At 42.4% G+C, this 13,978-nt stretch overlaps 1 protein-coding gene across 5 annotated transcripts in view; it reads right to left on the bottom strand.

The window, feature by feature from the left end:
* The window catches only part of plekhh1 (pleckstrin homology domain containing, family H (with MyTH4 domain) member 1), a 123,192-nt gene that overhangs the window by 28,782 nt on the left and 80,432 nt on the right, over positions 1-13,978 (bottom strand). For 3 of the 5 annotated variants that reach the window (XM_034235261.1, XM_034235260.1, XM_034235259.1), the window contains exon 2: positions 9,138-9,318. In XM_034235261.1, coding sequence (XP_034091152.1) covers positions 9,138-9,284 — 147 coding nt within the window. In that variant the 5' untranslated portion in view covers positions 9,285-9,318. Of the gene's footprint in view, positions 1-9,137; positions 9,319-9,474; positions 9,495-13,978 lie in introns of those variants that run through there. The other 2 variants (XM_034235263.1, XM_034235262.1) reach the window with 2 other exon arrangements.

Raw genomic sequence — 13,978 nt, 5'->3', positions numbered from 1 at the left:
GCATGCATACTCGTGCTTTGAAAGGCAAACACTGTCCATCCTGCAAGTATGCACACATCTGCAAGTACCCTCTCTCGCAGCAACACACACAGAAGTGCATGCACAAAAATGCTCACACACACAAGTTCAACACAGGACTCCCTTTCTTGTGAGTTCAGTGACCCAGGTGAAAGGAGAACAAACATACTAATGGATCCACTCTGCTGCAGAGATGTATTTGAATTCCTCCCGTCATCTTTGTTTCCCTTTCTTTTCTCTCTCTCCCTTCACGTCACCTCCATAAAAGGCCCCATGATTCCCAGAATCCTCCACTCTCGACATTTGAACACTTCCTCACAGCCAGATTAACACTCACTAAAGCCAGAGCGCATGTTGATGGTTAGTGGTTGGATGACTCCTCACCTTGAGGTCAAAAACCTTCATTGTGAGTCAAAGGCTTCGCCCAGCCGGAGCCCAAGAGCAAACAGCACTTTGTCCTCCGTTCAAAAATAATAAGAAGGAGAGGGGAGCAGCACTGGAGGTGAATACAAAGTAGGGAAGAAGTCAAAATGTAGAACAGATGTGACAGGAGTCTTCAGAAGAAGCCATCAGAGTAAAAAGCTGCTACATCCAGTTTGAGGACGAGTTAGAGGTCAGGGGGTGTGACCTTGACCTTACAGAGTTCACCAAAGCAAATGGTGGAGATCTCAGGACTGAAAGCTTCTGACATAGTCAATGAAGAGAACAGCTTTAGCATCACAATTGGGCTTCAAGTGGCTTCGTTGAGAGGATGTTTTGTGGGTAGGAAGACGAGACAATCAATTAAACATCCGAAGTAAGCAACATTTTTTTAGGATGTAGCAACATCAGCTGAAGTCAACACCACCTGTCACAATGTTTTGTTATATAGTTGTTACAATACACATTATAAATATATCTGTGTTTGGTCAAGTTTGCATTCCTTCTACTGGAGGCAGACTTTTTAAACATTGTATTATCTTTCCAATATTTAAGTTAATCCATTGATTCCAGTTAACGTTTAAAACTGTATATCCATCAAAGTGTATAAGAGAGAAAAGGGGAGGACTGGGTTGAGACAAGGGACTCTTAAGATCAGTCTTTCACTACAGAGGATGATTCATGGTTTACTCAAGTATAAATCTCCTTTTTTAATACAACTCAAAATAACTTTTGAAACCCTATTACTTTTAGCGATTTATTTCAGACTGTGTAAACTTGTGCTGCCACTTTATCTCTGTCTGTTTAGTCACTGCAGAGCGCAACTGTTGGACAGAGTCGCTGAGCCGGCGTGAAACAACTATGTCTGCAATCCAGCAACTGTTGGCTCACGGAGCAACAAGTGCTGCTGCTGAGAGGCTGAAAACTCACGAGGTGGGGGGGTCAAGTTACGGAGACCTCTCAATTAGCAGTTTCAGTGGCAGATGTCATGATATTCTGCACAAATCACCACAGTCCAAATCAAATAAACTATTTATTAGGGGACCTATCATGCAAAATGCACTTTTTGATGTCTTGCATACATAAATATGTGTCCCCGGTGTGTCGGGGAACTCACGCAGCGTCAGAAAATAAAACCCTCTCTCTTTTCCTCCGTACCCAAATCTCTAAAAACGGGGCTACAACGGAGCTGATCCAGATTTGCGTCCGATATGACGTAATATCGGAAATGTAGGCTGGCTTTACACCCACGGCCCTATCAGAAACGCTGCTATCAGAAACAATGCCCGACTGTTTTGGACGTAATATGGTCGGTGTTTACATTAGCATCGCTAACACTCAGAGCTAACCTGTACTGGAGAGCATGTGTGTGAAGAAGCAGGAAATAAAAAGGAACTCACCTTGTGGTATAACCGGCAAGAGAGAAAGCCTTTGAGCTCCAAACTGTTTCAGAAAGAATCCTTGATAATCCATGATATGGCGTTTCATCACGGCAGTATCTACCAGTATAATTTCCCGCATGAGCTCAGCCCCCTCCATTTCTTTTTTCTTTTATAATTATTTTTTCTTTTTAAAGCTTTATACCCCAAAATCCGCACTTTTGAAACAGGAAGTGAAATAGAGGGATATGAGGCATGGCCAGGACTCTCTTGAAAAAGAGATTTTTAATCTCAATGACATTTCAATATCCTGGTTAAATAAAGGTAAAATTAAAAAAAATTAATAAAATAAATAAATGGCTAGAATGGGTGATCTGTTTGGTATTTTGAGCAAAACACTTCATAGACATGTTTTTTATATATTTGTATAGATCTGAGACCTATGCTATTGCCTAAGAATAGCAAGATAGGTGACCTTTAAACTAGAGTGTTGGTCAGATAAATGAAATAAAATAAGATGGACATCTATTAATCCCCGTGTGGAGATTCAGTAGTTTGTAATGAGCCAATTAAAATGATATATTTGTGACCCGACCGTTAAGGATTTAAATCTTCAGTATAAACAAAGAGCATCAAAGACATCCACCAAAGAAGAGAGACAGACAAATGCTTTGTTGGTTTTGGTCTCCTTTAGTTTAACAAAACTACAGATTGTCTCCTGCTTGGGAAGCAGAGTGTCGGCCTCCTCTGTGTCAGTATGGATTCCAGAGGGACTGATAATATCTGAGGAGAGGAGATAAGACGAGAGCGGCCACAGACACCAGATCATCATCTAACAGATACAACAGATCTGTCACAGTTAAGTAGCTGTTACTGACACACATGTCTTCAGTGTTTTTCTCACTTCCCCTGCATTTCTTACAACTTTCATGTGATCTGGATCTAAAAACTAAATGGTAAAAAGGACAAATGGGAAGAATTTGTAATTCCTTTAAAACAGTAGAGTTGGTTTTACTGAAATCAGTTCACTGAGTTTTCTACCTGCCTCTTGACTTTACTCATTAACCATTGAGCAGAGCTGATGGATAGCAATCACTGGAACTCAATCATTAAAAGTTAAAAAATCCCTGTCCAAAAGAGGGCAGGGTGGAGAGATAAGGGACAGATGAATAACAGGCTAGTAGAGAAAGGGTCAACAACAAAAAAGGCATCACACAGTTTGAATACTATTTCAGCACATCAGCATTTCAATATCAAAACAAAGTGACTGTATAAGACAAATAGGAGGGGGTTTTAATCAGTGAGCAAGCTCATAAAGAGGTCAAACAAAGACAAGAGAGAAATCTAGCTCCTCACTTTTCTTCACAGGAGATGCACATAGCAACCAACCTGAACTAAAAACTGCCTAAGGCTTTTTAACTATTAAGTAGGAGCTGATGCAAACAAATCCTCTCATGAAAAGAAATATTTACACACACACATGAACCTGGTGACCTCCGAGGTCGGATAGGGACTTGGCTTGGCAACTGGAAGGTCACCAGTTCAAGTCCCTGCAAGACCAAGTGCTACCGAGGTGTCCCTGAGCAAGGCACCGTTCTCCACACTGCTCCCCGGGCGCCGTTAAAAAATGGCAGCACACTGCTCCTAACACTAGGATGGGTCAAATGCAGAGAAACAATTTCCTCACGAGGGATTAATAAAAAGTCCATCATCTTATGGAGGTTCATCTAATTTGTCCACTATTAGATTATCCAAGTAGTGAAAGAAAAAACTTGGAGTAGGAATACATTACATTACGTAAAGTAAATATATTGTGGCACAGCCTTAAGACTTTCCAAAGTAAAAAAAAATACATTTTGGATACTCTTTCCTTTTTGGCATTTCTCGTTCCCTGAGAAGTCCATATGGTGACATGAGTAGTATTTCCTCTTTTCACCCTCTGTCTGAAACCAGAGACCAGTCTGCTCTGATTGGTTAGCTGGCCGGCTCTGTTGTGATTGGTCAACTGCATAGAGATGTCCCGCCCCTTAGCCTATCATGAACAATGTGTTGGAGCGCTAAAAACTCACTTCTTCTCCCTGACCTTCTAGGAGCACGACTCATGACATTTCCCTGTGTTTGATTTTATATTTGCTGTTGTAATTTATTGTCTTCTGTTTGCGATTGTAGTAATGAGTTATTTATTATTTGCATGTACAGCACTTTGGCTCGACCAAAAATCGTTTTTAAAATGTGCTATATAAATAAAACCTGATTTGATAGCCAATAGAAGCACAAGTGTTACATAGTGATGTCACAACTGTTGTGAAAGTAAACAGAAGGAGTCCAATGGAGGTGTTTCAGGCAGGGTGGGGGGAGAGAAACTCTCTCTGGAGGAAACTTTGGGATTCTAGCCCTTGCAGACCATTTACATGCACAAAAACCGATATAACACACTACAAGAAAGGGAAGACCCCGAAAAGCATAATAGGGTCTCTTTACTTATTAAGTTGCATCACTTCTACTGATCCCAAAAGAAAATGACTATCTCCTCTCCTAGCCACCTCCCTAGTTCTTCTTGTTTTGAGAAGTCTCTGTGTTCATACTACAGCAGCTGCCAGCTGTCGATTGCACTTTCTTAATCCGCAGTAAAAACTCAAAGGGAGTACTTGTCCTGTTAAACTCCTCACAAGGCAAATGGAGCATCTCCTTCTCTCCTCTCCCTCACACACTCAGTCTCTGGGGGATGAACGCCGTGTCACAGGCTACCACGTCAACCTTCTCTTTTTTTCATGTTTTTCCATACCAAAGTGGGTCAATGCGTTAAACACTCCTAACTTGGCAAAAGACGAGATGAAGAGCGTGAAGCAGACTTTCCAAAAAGTAATAACATGACGGCATGGTAGCCCCCACACACACACACACACACACACACACACACACACACACACACACACACACACACACACACACACACACACACACACACACACACACACACACACACACACACACACACACACACACACACACACACACACACACACACACACACACACACAGCAGCACGGGCCTCCACTTAAACCCGCTCAGCGCTTTCTGTGTGTCAGAGTGTGTATGCATGTGTGTATATGAGAGGAGTGAAAGAAAAAGTGAGAGATTAATCAGCCTTTTTCTTGGCACCATTCGCAAAAGGACATCGAACAATCATTACTGTGTATGCCGGCTATTAACTAGAAAGTAATTAGTTAATTTTCAGGAAGCTTGAACTCCCCTCTATTGTTGGCGTCATGGCTGAAATGAAAATATAGCATGTATGAACAAACACTACTCTGTACAAGTGTGTATGTGTGACTCTGGGTACTTCTTAATAAGGCAAGGCATTGCTTTATGAGTGGTGAAGGGATAATCCCGATATTATTCTACATTTTTATTGAAAAAACTTCCACGAAAAGACCAAAACTCGTTTACATCAATGCACCTCTCATTCCCTGCTGAACCCATTACCTCATACTGAACACTTAATCTATAAAAAAAAAAGTATATACCTTCTTTAAAGGGTTAAGTAACCTTGGTGCTGCAGAATTTATTAAATGTCACTCGAACAGGATAACATTGTGATTTTTATGGCCACTATTTTCTGCTGCTTATGAATACACCAAGTGCCATACAAGTGTGTGTAGGACTGATCCAAAATAAACTAAATGTGTCATGTTCATCAGACTAATAATTAGCCTTGTTGCCTCACCTCTTTTATTTGTCTCATTTTAAACTAAGTGACGTATTTGTTTCCACATCTTCAGGTAGCTGGCATTATAGGAGCCCTTGCTTGCTGGTTTTAAATATTGCTATATCACCAGAAGCATCCTTTAAAAAATCATTTTGTAATGTTTTATAGATCAATCATAAGATAGAAGAACGTCTTGGTCGCCAATTTGTGAAAAATCCCTTTTGCTTGTGAGGGACCTACTCGCCGATTATTTTGGTGGAAGAACCAGTGTATGTGAGTGTGTGTGTGTGTGTGTGTGTGTGTGTGTGTGTGTGTGTGTGTGTGTGTGTGTGTGTGTGTGTGTGTGTGTGTGTGTGTGTGTGTGTGTGTGTGTGTGTGTTTGACTGGACCTGACAGAGGACACAGCAGGGAGTCGTCCTGCTCTTATCAGACACATTTGTTATGTTTGGACCGTAAACATCCGGCTGACCGACTATATGAACCTCTCTCGCACTAGAGATGAAGCAGAAATCTAAAACCCTCTGACGCTGCAAACAAAATCAGCTCCGAGATATACAAGTTTATAAAGAACATGTGAAAAAACTGTAAAAAGTTGATTTGTTTTTCTGCAACTAATCTCACTCCTTCCTCTAATCCAAACACTTCCACTCTTTTACCGACAAATCGTCAGAGCAGAGCTGATGTATTGATGACAGCTGATTACTTTCCAAAATGTCTGGTAGTCCGACTTTACAACAGCCGCACCTTTACAAGCGTTTGGCCGACGGATGGCGCTTATTTTCCCCCGACTTTGAGGGGAAGCACCATCACTGATGAGTTCAATATTCCTCTTGGCTCAAACTGTAGCCAAACTCTGATGACACAGAATGAGTGGAGCAAAAATGTTTACCAAATACGCAGAGTAATCCCATCTGTCTTTACGCACACACATAAACACACAGTCATCCACACCTGTAATTCTGACTGATTCACATGCTTTAATCGTCTTCTCGTGCGTAAAACACTTCAAAACAATGCCAGAAGGAGAAGGGGATGATGAGGCAGCGGGACCTGCACAGTGTTTGGCCAGATGAGAGTGGAACGACATGACTAATCTTTACAATAGCACGGCACGCTTCAACATGTAAGCATTATTAAGGCCAAATCAATGGTACGTGCTGTAGGTTAGGTCAACAAACAAGCTAAATGTTCCTCAAAATCCAGATAACTCTTAGCTCTCTGAACCTTCTACAGTATCTATGCATTTAAGTGTTTGATGATAAACCCAACAGATGTAATAGTTGTCTTTTATAGAAACATTAAATGTACTGGTCAATCTTTGTTCTGACTTCCAGTCTTAGACCCCATTTACACGGGAATGTTTGCGTTTACGCACCGTATGCGTTTTCAAAAAAAGTCTTCCGTTCACACGCATTCGGCTCAATTAACGTGTCCGTTCACACGAGACCGCTGGAAACGCTGTAGTACATATGCCGGGCCTGTAAGTGGCGCTGCTGCCGCCACAAAATACACCAAAAGCAGCGAAGAAGACCCCGGAGCATGGTTGCCATGGTTGCCCTTCTGTTTATTCTCCGCGGTGGACGGCGTGTGCTCCTGCTGTAAATCTCTCCGGTAGTCCACCAGCAGATGAAAAACACCCACCTCTCCGCCTCTTCCAAGGGACGAGTGAACCATGCGGCAGAGTTTCCGTAAAAAAAAAAAAAATCGCCGGTCGACAAAGCTTAAATCTTCCGGACTTTAAAACAAATTGATAACGACTCTATATAATAATATAAGAATAATAAACGGAGCGTATCTTTTCCTTCCCCCTCTTCTGACAGCCCAGCCACTGATCTCTGAGCAGGAGACGTGGGGAGAGGGAGGCGGGGCTATTTCATCGTTATCAGAAAATGATCGTATAGAGGCGTACACACGGAGCCGTTTGCCCCCCCAGAGCGTTCCGTTTGCAGATCTATCCACCTTGGGACCCGTTATCGTTTGCGGGGTCCGTTTCTATCGTTTTGTTACGGCCTGGTGTAAACGAAAGGGCTATACGCAAGAGAAACTATGCGGATACAACCCGTATCGTCCTCGTGTAAACGGGGTCTTAACCTCTTGGTAGTGATGTGAAAGATTTTTTTTTTTATATACTTTATTAATCCCCGTGGGGAAATTGTTTCTCTGCATTTGACCCATCCTAGTGTTAGGAGCAGTGGGCTGCCATTTTGAACGGCGCCCGGGGATGAGATCAAAAGCACAATTTACGTTTATCTGATTAGAGACAAAGCTCAGGTTTTTGGAAAATCTGCAAACTGGACTCAGTACTCTTTGGACAAACTGCATTTCCCTTCTGTTTGGGGAATGTCATGTTCATCCAAGAGGAGCTGGACGTTTCTGAGCCAAATTAAATCTGAACTGCTCTTCCTACACTTGATATTTAAACATGTCCAGTTAAGTTGTGATCTACTCTCCTTGGGACTGGTTTGCTTCATTAAATATATGTAAGTTTCAAACTGGTGATGAAATATTGGAAGCCCTCAGGTTTAGATCATGAACGGCAGAGCCCTGGTTTGACCTTGGCTGATTCTCTTTCCCTCATTAAATGCTCCAGATGAAATATATGGAAAAAGAAAGAGCAGACTGAGGTTTGTATGCTTGAGCACATTGTCTTCAGTCTTTTTTCAGACCTGACTATTAGTAACATTTTGGGATGTTACTGGGCCATAGGAAGCAAAAACTCCAACAGTATAAACCAAAGGTCACCATAGCCTCACAGTCTCCAGTTTTAGGGCAAATTCGATTATTCATTCATAAATGTTGGTAGCACTGTTCTTTCTCTATATGCATACTGTACATGGAGAAATATTTCTGATTCAGTGTTAGTTGTACAAAATATACAATTATGATAACCTAATTGACCCCATGTGTTGTAAAACAAGTTATATCGTTTGATTTCTTTAGAATATATATTTAAATCTTGCCATGTTTAATGTAATATAGTATTTTGATTATGTTTTAGGTCAGATACATACCCCATGTTCCATGTAATATTTTCTTAAAGGCTAGTTTTATCAATTAAAGGTGGGGTAGGTAATTCACTTCAGAAACACTTTTTGTTACATTCCATGGAATGCTCTTAACATCCCGATAGCAATGAATTCATTAAATGCTTTGACAATAAATACATGAAAACATTTCATCTGTGGAAGCCGTGGCCCCCGACTGAAATAACTGGATGGCCTACCTGCCTGTCAGCCTTCCATCTCGTGCACAAACTTATCTCGTGCCCTCATTGGTCATGTGCGCGTTTGTGTGTGTTGGAGGAGGGGCTCTGTAAGGAAGTCTGAAGGAAGGGGCAGATTCTTTTCGGCTGCGTACTTTCAAATTCTAGCGCACTCGAGCTGGTTTCTACATTCTTACCTACCCTACCTTTAAGCTAGCTCATTTAGCTTACACAATAGTTACACGTGGGAGTTTATAGATGTAAATATTAAGCAGTAACTCAGTTTTATATAAGAACTAGTTTGTGTAGTGCGACCCTGTAAATCTCCCCACAGTAAAAACCTTATAACTAGACTAACTTTTAAAGAGTTTGTGCAGCTGAAGTTTGGAGTTTCTACTTTCTCTCTTACCTTCTCTGCCAGCAGCTCTCGTATTTTCCCCGCCTGCAGTCTGAACCTCAGCAGCTGCATCTCCAGAGCCATGCAGCGCTTCTGCCAATCCACGCTGGCCACTCTGACGGCCCCCGGACCCCCGCCGCTCTCCAGCACGTCGGCCATGGCGAGGACTCAGAAAATCTGTCTCCTGACTGCACTGGAAGACAGACAAAAATACATAAGATATAAAAAGATAAGAGCAAATAAGATAAGAACGAAAAACAGAATAAGACAGGATAAGGGTTCACACAAGGATAACAGGAACTTAAATGTAAGTAAAGTACAAATAAAATCTCAAAGTAGCTGAACTTACATATTTGAATAAGGGTCATATATGGTGTGACCGACGTGAGTTTGTTGTCAGGGGTGTATGGTATTCACTATTGTGAAACTAATAACTTTATCACATTTACCTTGAATCTAGATCTCTTTCTGTTCAGCTCCTCTCAGCCCACACAAGACACACAAATAATCTTGTGAACGTTTTATTTTTACTTAAGTAGTCCAGCTTGTGTTTTCATTTACAGCTCAAGACGAGAGAAAGTGATTCAACCTCTTTAAATGCCCTTTGTTGACCGCACTTCCCATGAATCACTGGGGTCATGTGAGTCAAGCAACGATGAGTCTATAAAGTTTAATGAAAGCTTCCTCTTACTTTCTGTTTTGCTATGTGACATTCAACCACAAAGAAACAATCATACATTCACATGTGCGCAGGAACAAACACACAGTTTTGAGCGGACTCTAATGCCAAAATCTTTCTTTCCTTTTTCCTCTGCTGTCTCTCCGCATGCCCACACACACTGAACAAAACCCCAGCAGGGAGGCTCAGTGTCAGTGGGGGAGTTGGGTTCATGCGTGGCGGCTCCCAGGCCAGCTCCAAAGCAGGTCAGCGCTCTACTTTTTAGCCAAATTACCTACTAACCCAATCCGCTGGTCTCTCGCCCCTCCCCACCCACAACTCTCCAGCCAAGCAATCCCTTCTTAATTACAAGGCAGGAGTGAAACGGGATCCTGCGCAGAACAATAGTGTCTTTCTGCGTGACAGTCCCATCACAGCCACACAGGAGGGGAGGGGGGGGGGGGGGTGTCCGCTCGCCTCGGCAAAGAAAGGAGGAAAGAATGTGTGAGGATGAATGGACCGAGTGCTGAATGTGGGAAACTGGGGCGCTGAGGTTATTTTTACCTGAGGAGGGCTGACTACTGACTAGTGGCTATTTTCTCTCATTCACAAAGGTTAAGGCCCAACTGTGTGAACTCAATGAAAGTCCGATTATCCTCAGATAAAATGAGGCTTTGGGCTTATATCTCACAGGAGCGCAGTGATGTGTGAGATTTGAGTGACATCTTGCAGTTCTTTAAGTACTGACACTAAATAAATGAAGCGTAAAGTAGGTTTAAAACATAACAGGACATCAGCGAGGCTACACATCTTCCATCACAGACTGAAATCCACCCAAAAAAAAAACGAAACTTCACATTTCTGTCTTTAGCCCTCTAAAAGGTTTGGCTTATTGAAAACACTCGCACTACTGCTGTTTTGAGGTCGTATTGCACTTTTTTCAAGTCGCTTTGGATAAAAGCTTCAGCTAAATGAACAGAGGAACAGAAGTACTACTTAGTATTATAGTAATATACTTAGTAGCAATAACCAATTTTGAAAATACATTCAAAATCTTACTTAGTTAAAAGTACTGGCAGTATTGGCATAAAAAATCTTTATGTTTTATGGTCTACGTGATAATATATATACAATTACTGTATTGTGATTGTTGATGCATTAAAGTGTCTCAACACAGCTGGTAAAGGTGGAGCTCATTTTAATAACTTTATATACTGCTGCTGGATATCTTTACCTATAACCATATGTCAATGTTTATTTATCAGTTAACTTATTATTTTAGCTACTATTTTAGCTAACTACTCACTTGAAGCTATCAAATAAAGTAATAAAAAGTACAACAGTCACCTCCAAATGTAGTGGAGTAGAGAAATAGAATGAAAAATATCAGAAAAAGTTAAGCAGTATTCAAACAGACAGACTCAAAGCGCAGCCAGACAGCGTCAGCACAGCAGCAGACGTTCAAAGTCCAGCAACTATAACTGCAGCATGGCACTCCCTACAATTAGCATGCTCATAAATACAGGCTTAGCAAACAAATTACAGAAGTCATGCCTGTGGAGGTTTCACCAGCCGACCGCTGTACGCAGGCCGGACAGTCAAGGTTCTCCCTCTCTCTTTCCGGGGCAGACACCAGGGCATGGAGGTCAAGTAAAGTCGTATGTCGGGGTTGGGAAGAGGTGAAACCAGGACGCTTGATTCTGCCGCAGAGGGGCAAGCAAGGACAGACGAGTCCAGGCTTTCCTCCAGGAGCTAACAGCTGGGTGCAAACAAGCCATTGGGTGGTAAAACTCTCAGCACTGCCATGCTAATTCTCCCAGGAACAACTCATTTAGCAGTTTGCCTGTTGGACATAGCAGAGGTTGTTTTAGCTCATGCCAACCAGTGCTAAAAACCCAACTGAAGTGTTCCTCTCTACTGAGCAGGATAAGCAGAGGTTACAAAAGGCAACAAGTCCTCTCTGCATCAGCGTGCATTAGAATTAAATCAACACCACATCATCACCAGAATGAGGTCATCTTCACTGTGTGTGTGTGTGTGTGTGTGTGTGTGTGTGTGTGTGTGTGTGTGTGTGTGTGTGTGTGTGTGTGTGTGTGTGTGTGTGTGTGTGTGTGTGTGTGTGTGTGTGTGTGTGTGTGTGTGTGTGTGTGTGTGGGAGTAATGTAGCTTTTGTTACAGCTGACATTTCAGCTGAAGTCATTTTCTCCATTTGCACAAGTGTAACCCTCCATTGTGGAATGGTTTATAGAAACGCAAGAAGACAATTTCCCACCGAGTCTGATGTTATATACGATCTGATAAGTACTGCTTTCTCCTGCAGTATCTTCTCTCTCTGACATATCACGCAGATACTGGAAATATTCACGTGATGGGGAGAAAAAAAAAGCCAACAACACAAACAAGCTTCCCGGGATCTGCATGCTAGATCCATGTTTGGTAACACCCAGGCCACCCAGAGAGAGATGTGCAGCCCAGAATGGTGGATCCTCTCCTGGCTGCGGACAGACAGACAGACAGACAGACACGAAGGCCCTTGGAGCTTCTCTACTTCCATCTACAGTAGCTGCGAGACTTTACACATTTCCGCAGCCAGAGCAAACACTCGGGAGGACGACTGAATGGAAACGCCACCGCAGCCATCCCGGCGGGCTCGTTTCTACAGCTGCCATCACCGAAAACTGCTTTCCATTGACTACACTGACAGTTATACTGCATTATTCCTCAGACTGAGCGAGATTTGATATCCAGAGAGGAGAGTTTGTATTCCAAATGTGGGAGCTATCAGAGATTGTTAAACTTTTTTTTTTATGGGACGGTATGCAGCGTTTCAGTCTGTCTGTGTGTTGCAAAAGCACCTTTATTCAGAGGGTGCAAGGCACACGAGTGCAAGTCTCAAGTCAGTCCTTACATTGACTACAACCACTTTAATCCCCACACAGTCAAACACACGCTCCCCGGCTCGTCGTAACTCTTCAGAGACTGCTTACAAGAGTTTAGACAGACACAGATGGAGATACACACTGAAATAGATTAGAAACAGACACATGTGCACACACACACTGACACAGTGCTGAGCATACAGCTGCGGTGATGTAAGTGATTAGGTGGTTCAGTGATATCATCCCCACCAGACATTTCAAATCCCCGCTGTTGTTGTCTTTTCTGAGGTCCAACTTGGCTCCACTATGTTTTGGAATCCCCCCCTACATACACACACCCCGTCAAATATATATTAAAAAAAAAAGATTCCCATCAAACAGCACAGGAGCATGTGTGAAAATCTAGGTCAGTCGTGTCAGATCGCTGTGTGTATGAAAGCAGACAAAGACAGATTATCCGAGAGCACGAGGAGTCAAGTATGGGTGCGTTAAATATTGCCTTATCTTCTCCTCCGCGGCCCTGTATGTTTAACAAAGAGGACCTCTGTCGACTCCCATCCGATGAAATAGACCTCACACTTTTGTTTAAATTAGTGCCTCACTATTTTGGTGCAGCTGGGATGTATACCTATAAATAAAGGAGGGGGAATCGGCAAAGCAGATATACATTTGTTAAACTTTGACCCTATTCTTGGAAAACTAGAGTTTAAAACTTGATAAGTGTTTTCCCTGCTTTGATTGATATCTTGTAATAATTCAGATTCAAATGGAGTAATGACTCAAAATCAGACATTAAAGGGGCCCTATTATGCTGCTTTTCAAAATTGTATTTTGTGCCTCTACTGTGACATGTTTCCGTGCTTTATTTTTCTCATACTGCCTGTATATAACACACACATGCAGCAAAGGGAAACCCCCCAAAAGCTTAATAAAACACTACAGAGCACTGACAGTCTACTGTTTATCCGCCTGCCATATATCACCTTATCTATCTTATTTCTATGTGTCTCTCCTCCCCTCTCACTTTCCATCCCTCTGCGCTCCTTCCCTCTCCTCCTGCAGCACCTTTCCCACCCACCACCCACCACCTTCCTCCACATCCTCTCCTCCTACCTTTGCCAGAGAGCAGCTCTTTCTCCCAGCTCAGGTTAATGACAGGCCTCGACAAACTGACCACACTCATTATCAGTCCCAGCCTTAAATACAGGCTCTGACATTCTTCAGTGCTGAGGTGTAAACATCTACCTCTGCAATTGTCTTGTCCTGTCTCTCACACACACACACACACACACACACACACACACACACACACACAC

Source organism: Gymnodraco acuticeps, unplaced genomic scaffold (genome assembly GCF_902827175.1).
Source record: "Gymnodraco acuticeps unplaced genomic scaffold, fGymAcu1.1, whole genome shotgun sequence".
NCBI lineage: Eukaryota > Metazoa > Chordata > Actinopteri > Perciformes > Bathydraconidae > Gymnodraco > Gymnodraco acuticeps.
This window is presented reverse-complemented; position numbering and strand designations above follow the sequence as displayed.